The sequence below is a fragment of the Bombina bombina genome, chromosome 5 (assembly GCF_027579735.1).
Source record: "Bombina bombina isolate aBomBom1 chromosome 5, aBomBom1.pri, whole genome shotgun sequence".
Taxonomy (NCBI): domain Eukaryota; kingdom Metazoa; phylum Chordata; class Amphibia; order Anura; family Bombinatoridae; genus Bombina; species Bombina bombina.
This window is the reverse complement of record NC_069503.1, coordinates 342,271,574-342,291,127: the sequence shown is the minus strand read 5'-3', so window position 1 is coordinate 342,291,127 and position 19,554 is coordinate 342,271,574. Positions and strand designations below refer to the sequence as shown.

Genomic DNA, 19,554 nt, shown 5'->3' with positions numbered 1-19,554 from the left:
ACTGGAAGAGGCATCTGATTAGAAGCATAAAATACTGCAGAATGGAATGTAGTGATGCAATTTTCTTTGTTAAACGAATTAAAAGATTTTAACATCAGCAGACCATACCTGTTTTTTGTTGTAATCCTTAAGAGCCGTTTCAAAGCCTTCTTCTAATCTGTCAAAAGCAATTCCGACATCAATAGTCCACCAGATTTGTGAACTTGTTAGTGCAACTTGAGCCGGGTAGTCAAATATCCACTGATCTCTGGGTTTCTCCTCATACGCAGTCACAGCCTCAGTGATGTGGTATCGTATGGTTTCCTGCATTGTGTCTTCAATCTTTTTTAGCCAATGCTCTACCTAATATATTTCAATTTAAAAATCACGTGGGTTTAGGAAAAGCAAATGTTATTCTTATTATACTTTATTTATAAAGCTCACGCATGTTCCGCAGCGCTGTCCATGGGTACCATTAGTTTAAATAAAACTAGGATACAAAACTTGTAAGAGACAAGACAAAACAAATACAGGAGGATTCCTGTAAATCTAGAAGGGTAGGAGGGTGAGAACACTATGATCTGCTGTTATCTTTAGTTAAAGGGACAGTATACACTCATTTTCATATAACTGCATGTAATAGACACTACTATAAAGAATAAGATGCACAGATACTGATATAAAAATCCAGTATAAAACTGTTTAAAAACTTACTTAGAAGCTCTCAGTTTGGCTTTGTTGAAAAGGTAGCTGGAAAGCCCACTGCAAGTGGCAAATAAGACACTCCCCCCCTCCCCCTTCTTTTGCATATGAAAAGACCCTTTACACAAACAGGAGCAAGCTGGAGAAGGTAGCTGACAGTATTCACATAAAACTTTGGGGCTTGGTTAGGAGTCTGAAAATCAGAGCAATGTTATTTAAAAATAAGCAAAACTATACATTTATTTAAAATAAAACGTTTATGGGCTATATAAATAGATCATCTACAAAACATTTATGCAAAGAAAAAATGAGTGTATAATGTCCCTTTAAGCAAATGTGTTTCTGCAAAACAAAGTGTTCTTTAGGTGTATTGATATATAACACTTAGAGACAGTAAATGCCTTGAGATTTTTAGTAAAATATTTAGTTATGTGCAATGAAACAACTTTGCAGTATATTTTCTTTATTTATTTTGCTCCTTTTTCGTGTAATTTCAACATCACAGAACATGAAAGCGCCCTGAACACTTTTCAAGGTAAACCCTGCTACATATCTTTCACTAATTGGCGTTAACTAATTACAACTGCAAACCAGAGTACTTTATACTAAATGTATGACTGTGGCTAGCCTTGTTGTCTACAGACTAAAGAACAGATTGGCTTCTCCAAATAAGGCAAACGGTGGGTGGGATTTGGCTATTAAAAAATAATTGCAGTAAAAAGGATGTAAATTATTTTAAAAACATTAAGACTTGGCTGATAGATTATTCAGTAGCAACACAGCAGAAATGTCTTGTAATTACAAGGTGTTTAGCATCCCTTTAAAAGGGACATTGAATTAGAAATCATAAGTTTGCCTTCCGATAGAGTATACAATTAAACACAATGCAACATATTTCTATTATCTACCTATTTTTCTTGGCATCCTTTATTATAACTTCACTCATTTCCAAGAGAGCATACTGAGGTAGGCTCTGGAGCATGCTCTTTGTGTATACACTTCTGCCATATAGTGCTCCTAAGCTTATGCAGTATGCACCCATGGGGAGGAGCAACATTTCAGCAAATAATGACATAAGAAATAGGTAAATCTGATAACAGAAGTAAAATCAATTTCTTAACCCCTTGAGTGCTAAGGACGGCTCAGAGCCGTAATTAGCACTCAACTAGCATTTTTGCAATCTGGGGGCCCCCACCCGCTCTTACCCCGGCGATCGGGCATGCATAATGACAGGCATCGCCGGGGCTTCCCGTTACGTGCGGTGACGTCACGCGCAATGATGTGATGACGTCATCGCGCAACTTTATTTAAAATTGTCAATACAAAGTATAGGGAAAGGGGGCATACTGCTTAGAAACCTGTATCTCAGGGATCTAAGCAGCTACAGACCCCCAATACCCACCATTGGAAAGGTAATCGCCTATCCTTTCCAGTGGTATATGTCTTCAGCTTAGCACTCAAAGGGTTTGTTGTTTTTTAAGCTGTACTCTATCGGAATCATAAATATTTCATTTTGACTTCTCTATCCCTTTAAGGGAATACAATTCCATAAAATATACTTCAAAGTTCATATTTAACCATTATATTTTATATATTATAATAATATAAAACTTACCACAAACTATTCTTCAGGAAAAGGTAATCACAGTTTTTAATTTAGCTGTTCTAGTCCATTTTTATATACACTAATAAAATAAAGTGAATGATGTACACCACTGTTGGTAATGTCCTTGAAGGGCCACTAAAGTCAAAATTAAAGTTTCATGATTCAAATAGAGCATATCATTTATATATTAAAAAAAAAACACACACACACAATTTCCAACATACAATTTCTGGGGCTCCAGCCCCTACTGAGCATGTGCAAAACTGCTGCACAATATGTATGTATATGAATTTTGTGATTGGCTAATGGATGCCACACAATACAGGGGAGGAAAATTTGATTTCACTTTGAAACTATTCTACTGCTCAATTCAAATTCAAAGAAAGTGCTATTGCATTTTCTTTTGTGTATTTTTCCATTTTTCAATTCTACTGTAATTGTGGTGTACAGTTTTTTATTGGATGGACAAAATAAAACTAGTTTGCCAATATAAATGAAGCATTATATATTGAATGAAATGATAATCTAATTCAGGAGGCGGAACAATTACCTGGCCAGTACAGTGACATGTCTCACTGAATGAAACAAATTCTTTCTCCTTGCTGTACATCCCAGATGCTAAGTCTGTAAGCTCATTTGCATCGTGTTCTTTAAACTCAAGATCAACAATATTGTCAAACAGTTTGGCTAAATGACGTGTCACCTAAATAAAATAAAAAGTTGTTTAGTTACAAATAAAAAGGCATTATAATATACAGATAGAAATACATGTACAAATTACTATTTAACATGTTTTAATTTGTACAATGTATGTGCCAATAAATCAGTTAACAAGTTCCTACATAAGAATGAGTTGAAATATTGTTAAATCTTCACAAGTTGTCTCATAAGCCAGAAAGTGTTAATAATGTGACATACTGTTGCATTAACAACGATATGGAGCCTTTGCTATATACATTTGTAAACGACCATAAAAGTCAACAATGAAATGTTCTATTCCTTTGGTGCATGTCATGTTAAGACTATCAACCCTGCAAAGGAGTTAAACACACAGTAGAAGTGCTGCTCTGGGCCTGCTGAATATTACTGGTCCTGAACGGAACTCGCTGCTGATCCAATCAACAGAGCACAAATCAGTTGTGCAACTAGTGCTGCTGATTAGTGGCAATTTCTGTTCGGGAGCAGCATTGCCCTGCTGGTCCTGAAAGGCACTTCTACTGTGTATTTAACCCATTTTTAGTTAATCACACAGTAGTGTAAGGTTGATAGTCTTAAAATTATATGCCCAAATCAAAACATGCAGGTTTTTGACTATTATGGTCCTGTAGCGGCTCTTTGATCTTTTTTTAACTATAGCAGTAAAAAAGTATGTACACATCTTTGAGTAAATACATTTGGGTAGCAACAGCAATACAAAAGCTGTAAAACTATTTTTACAACATATCTGACCAGCCTTATTGGATATCTGATTTTTCTAAACATGTCCATTTTACATACTGGGCATCAGCTAAAAACATACATTCTTCACACATAGGAGGAAATGCTGGGGTTGTGTATTTCATGAATACACAGATCTTGTATGTACTGTGAAAGAATAAAACATATGTTTGAATTATAAAAGTTTCATTATGACTTTCCCTTTAAATTAGAAAAAAAAAAAATATACAGAAAACGTTTTAATAAATGTGTCAGAACGTGCAATTTGAAGATACTTTTCAATTTACATCTGTTGCCAAATTTACTTTGTTTTCTTGGTACCCTTGAAAACTACCCATGTAGACTCACTACTGGGAAATAGCTAGTGGCTGGATGCTACACACATGAATAATACTATAATAATAATATAATAATAATAATAATACATGGAAGGTCATTTTGTTATTCTTGAGCAATATAAAAACTATAATGATTTTTTTAGCTAAGATTTTAGTGAAATACAACTGTTGTTGATATTTCAATATTTCAAGCAATAAAATTCTTTAAAACAAAACATGTGTTTTCTACATAGTAATTCAGGTTTCTAGCAAGAACAGCAAAGTCATTCAACAGCCATGATTAGCTGAATTAGAACATCTGTGTTTTTTATTCAAGATGACCTATACAGGCTAATGTATTTTTAACGTTTTGTAAAAAAACAATCTGCCTACATGTGGGTATAAATTGTAACCAAACCAGTGCATGTATTATAGAAAAGTGAGTGTAGTGTTGCCTAAAACAGGATACATATAAATACAATGGAGATGGCTTTAAGACATGCTAAAATGGAGAATAATGCATTTTAAAGCTCCAATCAATTTATTTGTTTGTTTGTTTTTTTATTAAAAAAAAGATTAAAAATATATTAGTTTTATGCTTTTTTGTATTGGTTTTAAATAAAGCAACATTTCTTTGTCAAGCTTATAGGGGTATGTCTCTTTCTACCAATAGACGTGTGGGAATTGTTCTTAGCAGCAAGTGACCATATGTAGGAGCTACACAACTGTCTTTTAGTTTCAGTATAAATGTATCATTATTTTTTTCCCAGTGTATTGAAATTATGCTCTTTTTTTATTAAAAAAAATGGACTAAAATGATCTGTTAACATAAAATCTAGAAACTAGTCAGGCTGAGGTTAAAATAGACTGTAAAACAAACAGCATGTTTGTTAACTGCACTCACATTTTTTGCTTCTGATTTATGTGCACTGAATCAAGATAGAAAATTAATTGCTTGACAAATAATGTTAGTGAATTGCTTGTCCAGCATAAACTTTGGCATCATGTGGTTTTAATATTGATCTTTAAACAGCATTAAAACGGATATTTCTCAAACCACCAAATTGTCTCTGGATGAATTGCCATTGTCTGTTTATGAAGAGCATAGTGTAAATCTTCGGCATAATTATCTAGCTGAACAACAGCAGAATAAATAGGTCTTTAGCTGTCACACAAGTTGGCAGATTATTGCTTGAAGAAGGATATCAGAATGACATTTAAAGAAACTCAAGAAAGCTCATTACCATCGCGTCAACAGCTAGGTCAGTGACACTATGAAAAACAACACTGAGCTCTTAGCACTACTTATCATCTGTAGATAAGATGCGCCTAAGCTGTGATCCGTAGCGTGTTTTGTCTGTTCTCTCTATTGTTGTTAATGCATGTCAGACACAGGGGTCATGTGCTCATCAGGGATACAGGCCACAACTAAACATTACTATCACATGCAGGCAGGCACTTGTGCTATAATGCATGGCTTAAGATCAAGGGTAGATTAGTACTTCCTACTCAAAAGGAAAAATAGCAAAAGGAAAAAAAATAAAATAACTCTCATTCCAGATAATAGGTTGCGCAATGCTTTTAGAGGACATTTACAGCAAATACATTTCCTAGGCCAAAAGAACATAACAGCAAAAATATATGGCTGCATGTTTAAAGGGATACAAAGGTCGCAATTTAAATGTGCTTGGGTGCATTGCAATGTAAAATAGAAGAGTTTTTGCAATATACTTCTATTCGCAACTGTGCTTCTAGTAAAAGTTATTACTGTTTTACTGCAGCATACGCAGATATACTGTAAGGGCCGTGCATCCGTATTGAAGCTCAGAGAGTCAGTGCTTTAGAGTTTGGCGTTACCGTCAAAAGCAGCATTAAGGGGTCCTAACGCTGCTTTTTAACGCCCGCTGGTATTTAGAGTCAGACAGGAAAGGGTCTACCGCTCACTTTCTTTCCGCGACTCGAGGCTACCGCAGATCCCCTTACGTCAATTGCGTATCCTATGTTTTCTATGGGATTTGCCCAACGCTGGTATTTAGAGTCTTGGAAGAAGTGAGCGGTAGAGCCTCTACCGACAAGACACCAACCGCAAAAAAAAAGTCAGTAGTTAAGAGTTTTATGGGCTAACGCCGGAACATAAAGCTCTTAACTACTGTGCTATAAAGTACACTAACACCCATAAACTACCTATGAACCCCTAAACCGAGGCCCCCCCACATCGCAAACCCTATAATAATTTTTTTTTAACCCCTAATCTGCCGCTCCGGACACCGCCGCAACCTACATTATACCTATGAACCCCTAATCTGCTGCCCCTAACATCGCTGACACCTATATTATATTTATGAACCCCTAATCTGCCCCCCCAACCGTCGCCGCCACCTACCTACACTTATTAACCCCTAATCTGCCGACCGGACCTCGCCGCCACTATAATAAATTTATTAACCCCTAAACCGCCACACTCCCGCCTCGCAAACACTATAATAAATTGTATTAACCCCTAATCTGCCCTCCCTAACATCGTCACCACCTAGCTACAAATATTAACCCCTAATCTCCCGCCCGCAACGTCGCTACTACTATAATAAAGTTATTAACCCCTAAACCTAAGTCTAACCCTAACCCTAACACCCCCTAACTTAAATATCATTTAAATTAATCTAAATAAATTTACTATCATTAAATAACATTTTCCTATTTAAAAATAAATACTTAGCTATAAAATAAACCCTAATATAGCTACAATATAACTATTAGTTACATTGTAGCTATTTTAGGATTTATATTTATTTTATAGGCAACTTTGTATTTATTTTAACTAGGTACAATAGCTATTAAATAGTTAATAACTATTTAATAGCTACCTAGTTAAAATAATTACAAAATTACCTGTAAAATAAATCCTAACCTAAGTTACAAGTATACCTAACACTACACTATCAATAAATGAATTACATTACCTACAATTAGCTAAACTAAAATACAATTAAATAAACTCATCTATAATACAAAAAAAAACAAACACTAAATTACAGAAAATAAAAATTTTTTACAAGAAGTTTAAACTACTAATCTAAGCCCCCTAATAAAATAAAAAAGCCCCCCAAAATAATAAAATGCCCTACCCTATTCTAAATTAAAAAGTAATCAGCTCTTTTACCAGCCCTTAAAAGGGCCTTTTGCAGGGCATTACCCCAAAGTAATCAGCTCTTTTACCTGTAAATAAAAATACAATACCCCCCCTCAACATTAAAACTCACCACCCACATACCCCTACTCTAACCCACCCAAACCCCCCTTAAATAAACCTAGCACTAACCCCCTGAAGATCTCCCTACCTTGAGTGGTCTTCACTCAGCCGAGCCAAATTCTTCATCCAAGCGGGGCAAGAAGAGGTCCTCCATCCGGTAGAAGTCTTCCTCCAAGCGGGGTCTTCTATCTTCATCCATCCGGAGCGGAGCCATCTTCCAGCCAGCCGCATTCTATTGGCTGATCGGAACAGCCAATAGAATGCAAGGTCAATCCGATTGGCTGATAGAATCCTATCAGATTTTTCTTACCTTAATTCCGATTGGCTGATAGAATCCTAATCAGATTTTTCTTACCTTAATTCTGATTGGCTGATAGAATCCTATCAGCCAATCGGAATTCGAGGGACGCCATCTTGGATGACGTCCATTAAAGGAACCATCATTCGTCGTTAGTCCGTCGGTTGAAGAGGATGTCTCCGCATCGGCTGGCTGGAAGATGGCTCCGCTCCGGATGGATGAAGATAAAAGACCCCGCTTGGATGAAGACTTCTACTGGATGGAGGACCTCTTCTTGCCCCGCTTGGATGAAGACTTCTACCGGATGGAGGACATCTTCTTGCTCCGCTTGGATGAAGAATTCGGCTCGGCTGAGTGAAGACGACTCAAGGTAGGGAGATCTTCAGAGGGTTAGTGTTAGGTTTATTTAAGGGGGTTTGGGTGGGTTAGAGTAGGGGTATGTGGGTGGTGGGTTTTAATGTTGGGGGGGGGGGCTTTTTTATTTTATTAGGGGGCTTAGATTAGGTGTAATTAGTTTAAACTTCTTGTAATTTTTTTTTATTTTCTGTAATTTAGTGTTAGGTTTTTTTTGTATTATAGATGAGTTTATTTAATTGTATTTTAGTTTAGCTAATTGTAGGTAATTTATTTAATTAATTTATTGATAGTGTAGTGTTAGGTGTATTTGTAACTTAGGTTAGGATTTATTTTACAGGTAATTTTGTAATTATTTTAACTAGGTAGCTATTAAATAGTTTTTAACTATTTAATAGCTATTGTACCTAGTTAAAATAAATACAAAGTTGCTGTAAAATAAATATAAATCCTAAAATAGCTACAATATAACTAATAGTTATATTGTAGCTATATTAGGGTTTATTTTATAACTAAGTATTTATTTTTAAATAGGAAAAATGTATTTAATGATAGTAATTTTATTTCATTTTATTTAAATTATATTTAAGTTAGGGGGGTGTTAGGGTTAGGGTTAGACTTAGGTTTAGGGGTTAATAAATTTATAATGGTAGCGGCGATGTTGGGGGGCGGCAGTTTAGGGGTTAATATTTGTAAGTAGGTGGCGGCGATGATAGGGAGGGCAGATTAGGGGTTAATACAATTTATTATAGTGTTTGCGAGGCGGGAGTGTGGCGGTTTAGGGGTTAATACATTTATTATAGTGGCGGCGAGGTCCGGTCGGCAGATTAGGGGTTAATAAGTGTAGGTAGGTGGCGGCGACGTTGGGGGGGGCAGATTAGGGGGTATTAAATATAATATAGGTGTCGGCGATGTTAGGGGCAGTAGATTAGGGGTTCATAGCTATAATGTAGGTTGCGACGGTGTCCAGAGCGGCAGATTAGGGGTTAATAATATAATGCAGGTGTCAGCGATAGCGGGGGCGGCAGATTAGGGGTTAATAAGTGTAAGATTAGGGGTGTTTAGACTTGGGGTTCATGTTAGCGTGTTAGGTGTAGACTTAGAGAGTGTTTCCCCATAGGAAACAATGGGGCTGCGTTAGGAGCTGAACGCTGCTTTTTTGCAGGTGTTAGTTTTTTTTTCAGCCAGCTCAGCCCCATTGTTTCCTATGGGGATATCGTGCACGAGCACGTTTTTCCAGCTTACCGCTGACTTACGCAACGCTGGTATTGAGGGTTGAAGTGGAGCTAAAATATGCTCAATGCTCCCTTTTCTGAGGCTAACGCAGCCATTCAGACAACCCTAAATACCAGCGTTGTCTTAAGGGTGCGCTGGAAAAAAAAGCAGCGTTAGCACCGCAGGTCTTTACCGACAAAACTCTAAATCTAGGTGTTAGTCTTTAACAGAAGCAATACAAACCACCTTCAGCTCTCTGAGCTTCAATACTGGCGCACAGACTCTCACAGTATATGTGCGTATGCCGCAGAAAAACAAATAACTTTTACTAGAAGAATTTTTGCAAATTAAAATGCATTTATGCTCATTTCAATTTTGACCTATCTATCCCTTTAAAACAATTATTGTGTAGTGCAAATCATATATCAATCCAGTGCTTAGTAAAGCAACCACTCTCTCATATACAAACTCTACACAGATACACCACTACTATAAACCCTCTAAAAAATAAACTCATTGTGTAAACTATTTACAAATCTAGACAAGTCAGAAGACTTGTTTTTCCCACAGAAACTCTCTGATTACACTGTTTCCAATGCAGCAAAGGATTCTGGGTAAGATATGCAAATGAGGTTCACGACTCACCTTTTTACTTTTAGCCTGCTTTTTAAAGCAGACTTCCCTTTACGCCATAGCATTGCCGCATTACACAGCTTTTACGCTTAGCTAGGGTTAGTACAGTGATTCAGACCAATCCCAGGACAGCGTGCATTGGAAACAGTGTAATTGGAGAGTTTCTGTGGGAAAAGCAAGTCTTCTGACTTGTCTAGATTTGTAAATAGTTTACACAATGAGTTATTTTCTCTACATTTTGTATTTAGTGGAGGATTTTAAACTCACTTTTCGCCTCCCCATAATTTTAATTGTATATACACACACACACACACAACACGTAAACATTGTATCACTCGCAATAGAGTTCCAAACTGGAAGCAGCATCAGCACAAGAACTGTATGTCAGGAGCTTCATAAAAAAGGGTTTCCATGGCTGAACAGCTGTGCACAAGCTTCACATCAACACTTGCAATGCCAAGCACGCTGGAGTGAAGTAAAACATTGTGCAAATGGGCTCTGGAGGAGTGGAAATTTGCTCTCTAGAGTAATGATCACGATTAACTATATGGCAGTCTGATCATGGAATCTCAACCTTAACCCCACTGAACACCTTTAGAAAGAAATGGAAGGCCGACTGTAAGCCAGACTCTCGTCCAACATCAGTGCCCCCTACATTTCATAATCTTGTGGAAAGCCTTCTCAGAAGTGTGGCAGCTTTTATAAGCGCAAAGTGGGAGGGGGGCAAATTCATATTAATGCCCATAGTTTTGTTTCGGAAAGGGATGTTCCACAAGCTCATATTAGGTGTGTGTATGCTCACCTTTAATCTTAATGTACAGGCTAAACCTACTTTCCCCCCCTTGACCGCGCACAAGAAATCTGCACACTGTTGACCCTCCCCAACTCTCCAACCTTATTCAAATACGTCTCTCCCACAATATCTTGCCCTGACCTTGCCAAAACCCACTACAACAATACTCTCTCCTCTGTACTTGACACCATCGCTCCGCCCCAACTTCACAAAGCCCCAGGTCATCAGCTCCAGCCCTGGCACTCCCAGCAAACACGCCACCTACAAAAATGCTCCCGCACTGCTGAGCAAGCCTGGAGAAAATCCTCCTCTGAACCTGATTTCATGCACTATAAGTTAATCCTTTACTCTTACACCTCTGCCCTTCACTTAGCTAAGCAAACCTACTTCTCTTCTCTTATATCCACTCACTCCCCAAACCCTAAAAGACTCTTCTCCATTTTCAACTCTCTTCTCTACCCACCTGCACCACCACCCTCATCTGCGTTCAGTGCTCAAGACCTAGCTGACTACTTTTTCAATAAAACACTTACCATCCAAAGAAACATCCCAACACAAGCCTGCAATCTCCCAACTTCACCCCAGTTACCCCCTCTGCCCCTCTCTGCATCCTCCTCCCAACCACTGAGAGTGAAGTGGCTTCCCTATTGTCTTCCTCACACCTCACTACCTGCCCACTTGACCCTATTCTTTTGCATCTAATACCTTCTCTGTCTCCCACCCTCACTCTGGCTCTTACCCACATATTCAACCTATCCCTTTCAACCGGCTCATTCCCTGCCTCCTTCAAACATGCAAAGGTCACCCCCATCCTCAAAAAACCCTCCCTTGACCCTAACTCTCCTGCAAACTACCGTCCCATATCACTGCTCCCGCTAGCTTCAAAAATAGCCTAACCCATTTCCTGTCCTCCAACTCACTGCTCGACCCCCTGCAATCTGGCTTCTGTCCCCAACACTCAACTGAGACTGCCCTCACCAAGGTTACTAATGATCTCCTTTCTGCTAAAAACAAAGGCTACTACTCTATACTCATCTTACTTGACATCTCTGCTGCCTTTGACACTGTTGACCATCCCCTTCTCCTACGTACTCTAAGCTCTCTTGGGCTCTGTGACACTGCCCCCTCCTGGATTCACTCTTATCTCTCTAACAGATCCTTCTCCGTCTCTTTTGCTGGTGGCTCCTCCTCTCCATTGCCTCTGTCTGTTGGAGTACCTCAAGGCTCTGTCCTGGGTCCTCTACTCTTCTCTATTTACACTTCTTCACTGGGTAAACTTAACAGCTATGGCTTCAACTACCACCTCTATGCTGATGACACCCAGATCTACCTTTCCACCCCTGCACTCTCTCCTTCAGTCAATTCACACATCAGCAACTGCTTATCTGGCATTTCCTCCTGGATGGCCTCTCACCACCTAAACATAAACATGGCCAAGACCGAACTACTTCTAATCCCCCCTCTAACTCTACTACAGTTTCTAATTTTGTCATCACTGTTGGAGGCACCACTATCTCCCGATCACCCCAAGTCCGCTGCCTCAGAGTCACACTTGACTCAAATCTGTCCTTCATTCCACACATCCAACTGCTCTCTTCATCCTGCCGCAACCATCTACGCAATATCTCCAAAATTCTTCAGTTTCTGAGTGACAAAACTACTAAACTGCTTATCCACTCCCTGGTAATTTTCCGACTTGACTACTGCAATAACTTGCTAACTGGACTCCCTCTCTCCCCTTCAATCCATCCTAAATGCATCTGCCAGGCTAATCCACCTCTCTCGACGCTCCGTTTCTGCTGCACCTCTCTGTGAGTCCCTTCACTGGCTCCCCATTCACAGCAGAATTAAATTCAAAATTCTCACCCTGACCTACAAAGCCCTCACCAATGCTGCCCCACCCTACCTGTCCTCACTCATCAACAAATATACTCCAGCCCATCCCCTAATATCCACCAATGACCTGCTCCTTGCATCCTCTACCATCACCTCCTCTCATGCTAGACTACAGGACTTCTCTAGTGCGGCACCGACCCTCTGGAATGCACTTCCTTGAGCCGTCAGACTATCCCCTAACCTCTCCTCCTTTAAACGTTCCCTAAAGACCTTTTTGTTCAGGGAAGCCTATAACCCGACTCATTAACAAATGAACTTCACTAACCCAACAGTTGCCCTCATCTCCCCACTAATATCATTCCCACCTTTGCAGTCCCCACCTCCTACCCATCTAGATTGTAAGTTCCAACGGGAATAGGGCCCTCAATTCCCCCTGTATCGGTCTGTAAAATTTTGTCTTTTATTGTATAGTTTCTCAGTTGTACTTTTATCCTTGTACCCATGGGCAGCACTGCAGAATCTGTTGGCGCGTTATAAATAAAGAATAATAATAATAATAATAAATATATATATATATATATACACACATAAACACACACACATATATATATATATATAAATACACACACACACATATACTAACATACGCACACACACATATATATATCTCCCTGCAAGCTAACTAGCGAGGTTCCCACTTCTTTTTATATCTGTCGTTCTATGCAAAAGTTTTTAATTCACAGTCTTCTATTGGTCTTTCCGTATCTATATATTTGTTAAAATTATTAATCTACTTCATTTACAGCAGTTACATCATATTTAAGAAAAGTATATGCCATATAACAGACATTGATTCTCACTTTATATTTTAAATTAAATTATAATTCAAATTTAAACAAAAAAAAAGATAATGAAGTAACTTTTTTCAGTTAATACTAGAAAGTTGTCAAAGAGACAAGAATGTTATAAATAAAGTTTAATATATGTTGAAATTAAACTACTTTTATAGAATGACTTAAAAAGAGAGAAAGCTTAATTGGATGTGGTATTGTAACCTTAAATGTCTTTCAAATGTAGTAACAATAAAGAAAAAAGAAAAAGAAAACAATTCAAAGATATATCTGTTAATATTTCAACACCTTAGCTGCGATGTGTTGCAGCCCTGTTTGTCAAAGTAAAAAAAAAAAAAGAGTATTTTTGGCTGTGCAGTCTTTTTTTTCCATTTTATGACCTAATTATTTTGTCAGAAATGTACAGATAAAAAATGTAGCATAGCTGATGGTTTGACTAGTGGAACTATGGGAATTGGTCCCCCTCACACCCCCCAAATCAACTACTGCTGAGACTGCATCATCTCCCCAGGGACTGTACAAAAAAGCATCAAGAATTCTACTTCACAACCACTGGCAGTCAGAGAACGCTGTAGTGTTAAGCCTAGCAAAGAAGGCTCAGCATAGCAAACAAGAGCTGCACAATCTGACAAAATAAATTAACTTAGATTTCAAAGACTGAACCCTTCTGAAATTGATTTTGGCAAATAAATAGTTATGCATTTTTTTTTGTCTCTTACCTTTTATTTAAAAGTGCATTTTCCAAAAATGCATACAGCTTATCTAAATTGCAATTGAATACAAAATGTCAGTTGCTTCATATACTTGGCTATATTTCATGCTCTGAAGTCAGAAACTAATGATGTTGTTAGCTCCTAAAGAGTGACAGCAACTTATAGGATATTTAGCCATCTTACCTTTTTGCATGGCGTTATATCATTGGGGCTGCATCACTATCTTCTAAATATATGAATAAATATAACGTTTCCAAAATTATTTTAATATTTGTTTGTTAGTGCATCAAAATCCATACCTTTTTGGGCTGCGTGCCTTTAGACAGAATATCTAATAGGTCTGCAGAAGAGACAAAGTAAAACCGAGGAAAAGCTAAACGCTTTATTTCCAAGTATTCAGACAATGCTTTTTCACAGAGAGAAAGCCTAAAAAAAATAGAATAATTATTAGAAATATAATAACACTATTAGTAGTGTGCACACACACACACACACACACATATATATGTAATAGCGCAATTAAAAATGCTTGCAAAAAGACGATATCGCTTGTGCAAAACAGTTTGCACCTCCCTTGTAATCAAGCCCAAAATACGGTGCACAATGCAAAAAGAGGGTTCTGCACACAGAGGAGATACAGAGAACAACCTTTCTCTAGACGGGGACCAGACAAACACAGATGAAAATAATCCACCCAGCTCAGAAAGGTTAACTTCCGCCAACACTTAAAAGCTGAATACTCTAAATGTGAGGATGATGAGCCAAATATAAGTATAAACATTTTATAAACTTTATTTTACATTACAAATAATATGGCACAGTTTTAAATGAAGATTATTACTGCAATACAAAATTACTTTGTTCTTTAATGCCTCATCATATTATAGATCTACATTTTACACCCAAATTTAATAATTAAAAATTACAACTGAAATGTGTTAATTGCTGACGTGATACAAGCCCCACTGGTGCTCTGAGCAGCTGCATTATATAAAATGTTGGTGCACTGAGAATATCGAACCTGCATGATTAAGGACTGACAGATCCGAAATGTTGCATTTTTATTTTGCTGTACTTAGCAATAAATACTTTTAAATAGTGCTGCTGCTTTTTGGATTTTCTAATATCTAGTTATGCTTCACATGCAGAGAAAAATGGTAACACTTAAACAGTGATAACTTTTACTAGGAGCATTTTTGCCAATACTTGTATACTGCAAATATGTTTCTACTAAACACATACTTCATCTATGTGCAGTTTAATTTTAACCGGAATGTCCCTTAAGCATTAGAAAATCCATATGGGCTGGGTGTACACGCTATTGGAAGCTTTTGAGTGACTTCTGGAAAATAAGGAGAACTGATCTATTGGAGTTGAGCTGTGGAGTATCGATTAGAAGTATATATACATTGCAATATTGCATTGAATGCATTGCTTTTCTTTATTGTCATGGGTACTTTTAAAGAAACTTTGTTGTGCCAGACTTTAAGAAGGATCTATTTGGGACACTTACTGATAAAGGATGTTTTATAACATAATAAGATCTGTTTATTAGGTGTATGGTTTGCAGGTTCCCATCTCTTTATAGTAACTATTCAGAAGACAGATATATCCTCACCTAGATATTACCCACTTTCAATCATATGGGTTCAATTTGCGGCTAGGGTGTTGCAGGTCTGATTATCAGCATCAAATATGTTAGTGTTAAAGTGCACCAAACCGATATCTGTGAAAATCCAGATATTTGTGTATTGCACTTAAACATAAATATATCTGAATGTTCAATTCCTAATTTATGCACAAGATTAATATTTAAGGGTATGATTTGACGGTTTTTATTGTGTTTTTTTGCTGATTCCCTTTTGGGTTTAATACAGAAATAGGTTGTCACTGAACTTTGCTATTTAGAATTTGGCAGTACTAATACCTTTTGTACTTAACCCCCTAACTTTTGTTTTAAAAGTACAGTTATATTAAGGGTGTGCACCAGTAATAAACAGAGAATAAGATCTATTTTATTCATTTGTAATAATATGTACTCTCTAACTTTGTTTATAAAGACAACACATGCCAGGAATGATGGAAAATACAAACGTAACTGCAGACACAAGCACAAAACATGCATAAAAATATGCATAGAAACAAAAAGTCCTAACACAAAGTAAAGAAAGACATAAAAAATAAGCTGCATATATCACAGAGATCCTGTGCTCAAAACAATTATGTCATTCATAAAAGAGCAGAATTCAAACACACAGACCTATTTGCCTGAAAAATATAACTATAAAGCTGAAGTATCCTGATAATGTTCATTGGCTCATATGGAACCTCCTTCAAATGTTCAATGAACGTTAGTAGGAAGGAGCTACTAATCAACGAATGAGCATTAGTACAAAGCACCTATCAGCAGGATTGGAATAGTTGTGCACAACTGATACAGTTTCAGTTTAAATATAAAGAAAAAATTACTTCAGATTTTTAAACAAAAAATCAATATCTTCATAAAAATGACGAAAACATTTGGAGTAAAACATCCCTTTAAGAGCTAGCTTTATATAAACAATAGCATTGTTCTGTCTACTCTCATATCACCATAGCACATGCTAAAACAATTTAAAGGAACATAAAACCCACAATTTTTCTTCTTTCATGATTTAGCTAGAGCATAGAATTTTAAACAACTTTCCAATTTACTTCTATTTAATTTTTATTTGTTTTCTTGTTATCCTTTGTTGAAAAGCAGTAAGGCAGTTTTGCAACAATGCTATACATTAGCAAGAGCACTAGATGAAAGCACTATTTACTATTTCATGTAGTGCTCCAGACATGGGCACGCTATCTATCTAGGTATCTCTTCAACAAAGATTATCAAGAGAACAAAGCAAATTTGATAATAGAAGTAAATTGGAAACTTTTTAAAATTGTATTCTATATATGAATCATGAAATACATTTTTTGGGTTTCATGTCCCTTTAACACTCCTCTTGAAAAGCATCAAATCCTCAGAAAAAGGACCTAAATTTAGCATATAAGAAACATTGCAATCAAAATGTAAAGTGATCTGGGTGATCTGCATTGATTAGCCTGTGTCACATGATCAAGCGTATACCCTCATAGAGTTTTATGTTTGCATATACTATAATGTAAGAGCTCACGCAGTCTCAACAAATAATTACACGTGTTTACCTGCTTTGGATGTTCTCAAGAGTTTCATACAGATTGCGTCTGTTTGTTGCATCCAACACATTTTTAATTTTCTCCGTTTCAAACATCAGTTCCTGTGAAAAATAAAAACAAACAAAAAAAAACACCTTTTGACAAGATAAACATAAATAGTGATGCTTTATCTATAACAATGTTTGTGAAGAAACAAGTTACTTCATACTTAACTTTACAAAACCATGGAATTTAAATCATATTAAATATCTTATATGTGTTATAAGGAAAAAGTACCTACGAAGATACTAGAGGTTTTATCACAAAATAAAAAAACATAATTTATGTAAGAACTTACCTGATAAATTAATTTCTTTCATATTAGCAAGAGTCCATGAGCTAGTGACGTATGGGATATACATTCCTACCAGGAGGGGCAAAGTTTCCCAAACCTCAAAATGCCTATAAATACACCCCTCACCACACCCACAAATCAGTTTAACGAATAGCCAAGAAGTGGGGTGATAAGAAAAAAGTGCGAAAGCATAAAAAATAAGGAATTGGAATAATTGTGCTTTATACAAAAAAATCATAACCACCATAAAAAGGGTGGGCCTCATGGACTCTTGCTAATATGAAAGAAATTAATTTATCAGGTAAGTTCTTACATAAATTATGTTTTCTTTCATTTAATTAGCAAGAGTCCATGAGCTAGTGACGTATGGGATATAAATACCCAAGATGTGGAACTTCCACGCAAGAGTCACTAGAGAGGGAGGGATAAAATAAAGACAGCCAATTCCGCTAAAAAATAATCCACAACCCAAAAAAGTGAAACAAATTGATTGAAACTATAAGCAGAAGAATCAAACTGAAACAGCTGCCTGAAGTACTTTTCTACCAAAAACTGCTTCAGAAGAAGAAAAAACATCAAAATGGTAGAATTTAGTAAAAGTATGCAAAGAAGACCAAGTAGCTGCTTTGCAAATTTGATCAACTGAAGCTTCATTCCTAAATGCCCAGGAAGTAGAAACTGACCTAGTAGAATGAGCTGTAATTCTTTAAGGCGGAGTTTTACCCGACTCAACATAAGCATGATGAATCAAAGACTTTAACCAAGATGCCAGAGAAACGGCAGAGGCCTTCTGGCCTTTCCTGGAACCGGAAAAGATAACAAATAGACTAGAAGTCTTTCGGAAATCTTTAGTAGCTTCAACATAATATTTCAAAGCTCTAACTACATCCAAAGAATTCAATGATCTTTCCTTAGAATTCTTAGGATTAGGACATAATGAAGGAACCACAATTTCTCTACTAATGTTGTTAGAATTCACAACCTTAGGTAAAAATTTAAATGAAGTTAGCAACACCGCCTTATCCTGATGAAAAATCAGAAAAGGAGACTCACAAGAAAGAGCAGATAATTCAGAAACTCTTCTAGCAGAAGAGATGGCCAAAAGAAACAAAACTTTCCAAGAAAGTAATTTAATATCCAGCGAATGCATAGGTTCAAACGGAGGAGCTTGAAGAGCCCTCAAAACCAAATTCAAACTCCAAGGAGGAGAAATTGACTTAATGACAGGTTTAATACGAACCAAAGCCTGTAAAAAACAATGAATATCAGAAAGATTAGCAATCTTTCTGTGAAACAGCACAGAGAGACCAGAAATTTGTCCTTTCAAGGAACTTGCAGACAAGCCTTTATCCAGACCATCCTGGAAAAACTGTAAAATTCTAGGAATTCTAAAAGAATGCCAAGAAAAATGATGAGAAGAACACCAAGCAATGTAAGTCTTCCAGACTCGATAATATATCTTCCTAGACACAGATTTACGAGCCTGAAACATAGTATTAATTACGGAGTCAGAGAAACCTCTATGACTGAGAATCAAGTGTTCAATCTCCATACCTTCAAATTTAATGATTTGAGATCCTGATGGAAAAAAGTACCTTGCGAAAGAAGGTCTGGTCTTAACGGAAGAGTCCAAGGTTGGCAAGTAGCCATCCGAACAAGATCCGCATACCAAAACCTGTGAGGCCATGCTGGAGCCACCAGCAGAACAAACGAACGCTCCTTTAGAATCTTGGAGATCACTCTTGGAAGAAGAACTAGAGGCGGAAAGATATAGGCAGGATGATACTTCCAAGGAAGTGACAATGCATCCACTGCCTCCGCCTGAGGATCCCTGGATTTGGACAGATACCTGGAAAGCTTCTTGTTTAGATGAGAAGCCATCAGATCTATTTCTGAAAGTCCCCAGATTTGAACAATCTGAAGAAAAACTTCTGGTTGAAGAGACCATTCGCCCGGATGTAACGTCTGGCGGCTGAGATAATCCGCTTCCCAATTGTCTATACCTGGGATGTGAACCGCAGAAATTAGACAGGAGCTGGATTCCGCCCATACAAGTATT

At 37.1% G+C, this 19,554-nt stretch overlaps 1 protein-coding gene across 1 annotated transcript in view; it reads right to left on the bottom strand.

The window, feature by feature from the left end:
* Positions 1-19,554, bottom strand: part of DNAH11 (dynein axonemal heavy chain 11) — an 851,888-nt gene that overhangs the window by 571,025 nt on the left and 261,309 nt on the right. The window contains 4 exon segments of the mRNA XM_053715724.1: positions 109-342; positions 2,838-2,990; positions 14,284-14,410; positions 17,171-17,262. Coding sequence (XP_053571699.1) covers positions 109-342; positions 2,838-2,990; positions 14,284-14,410; positions 17,171-17,262 — 606 coding nt within the window.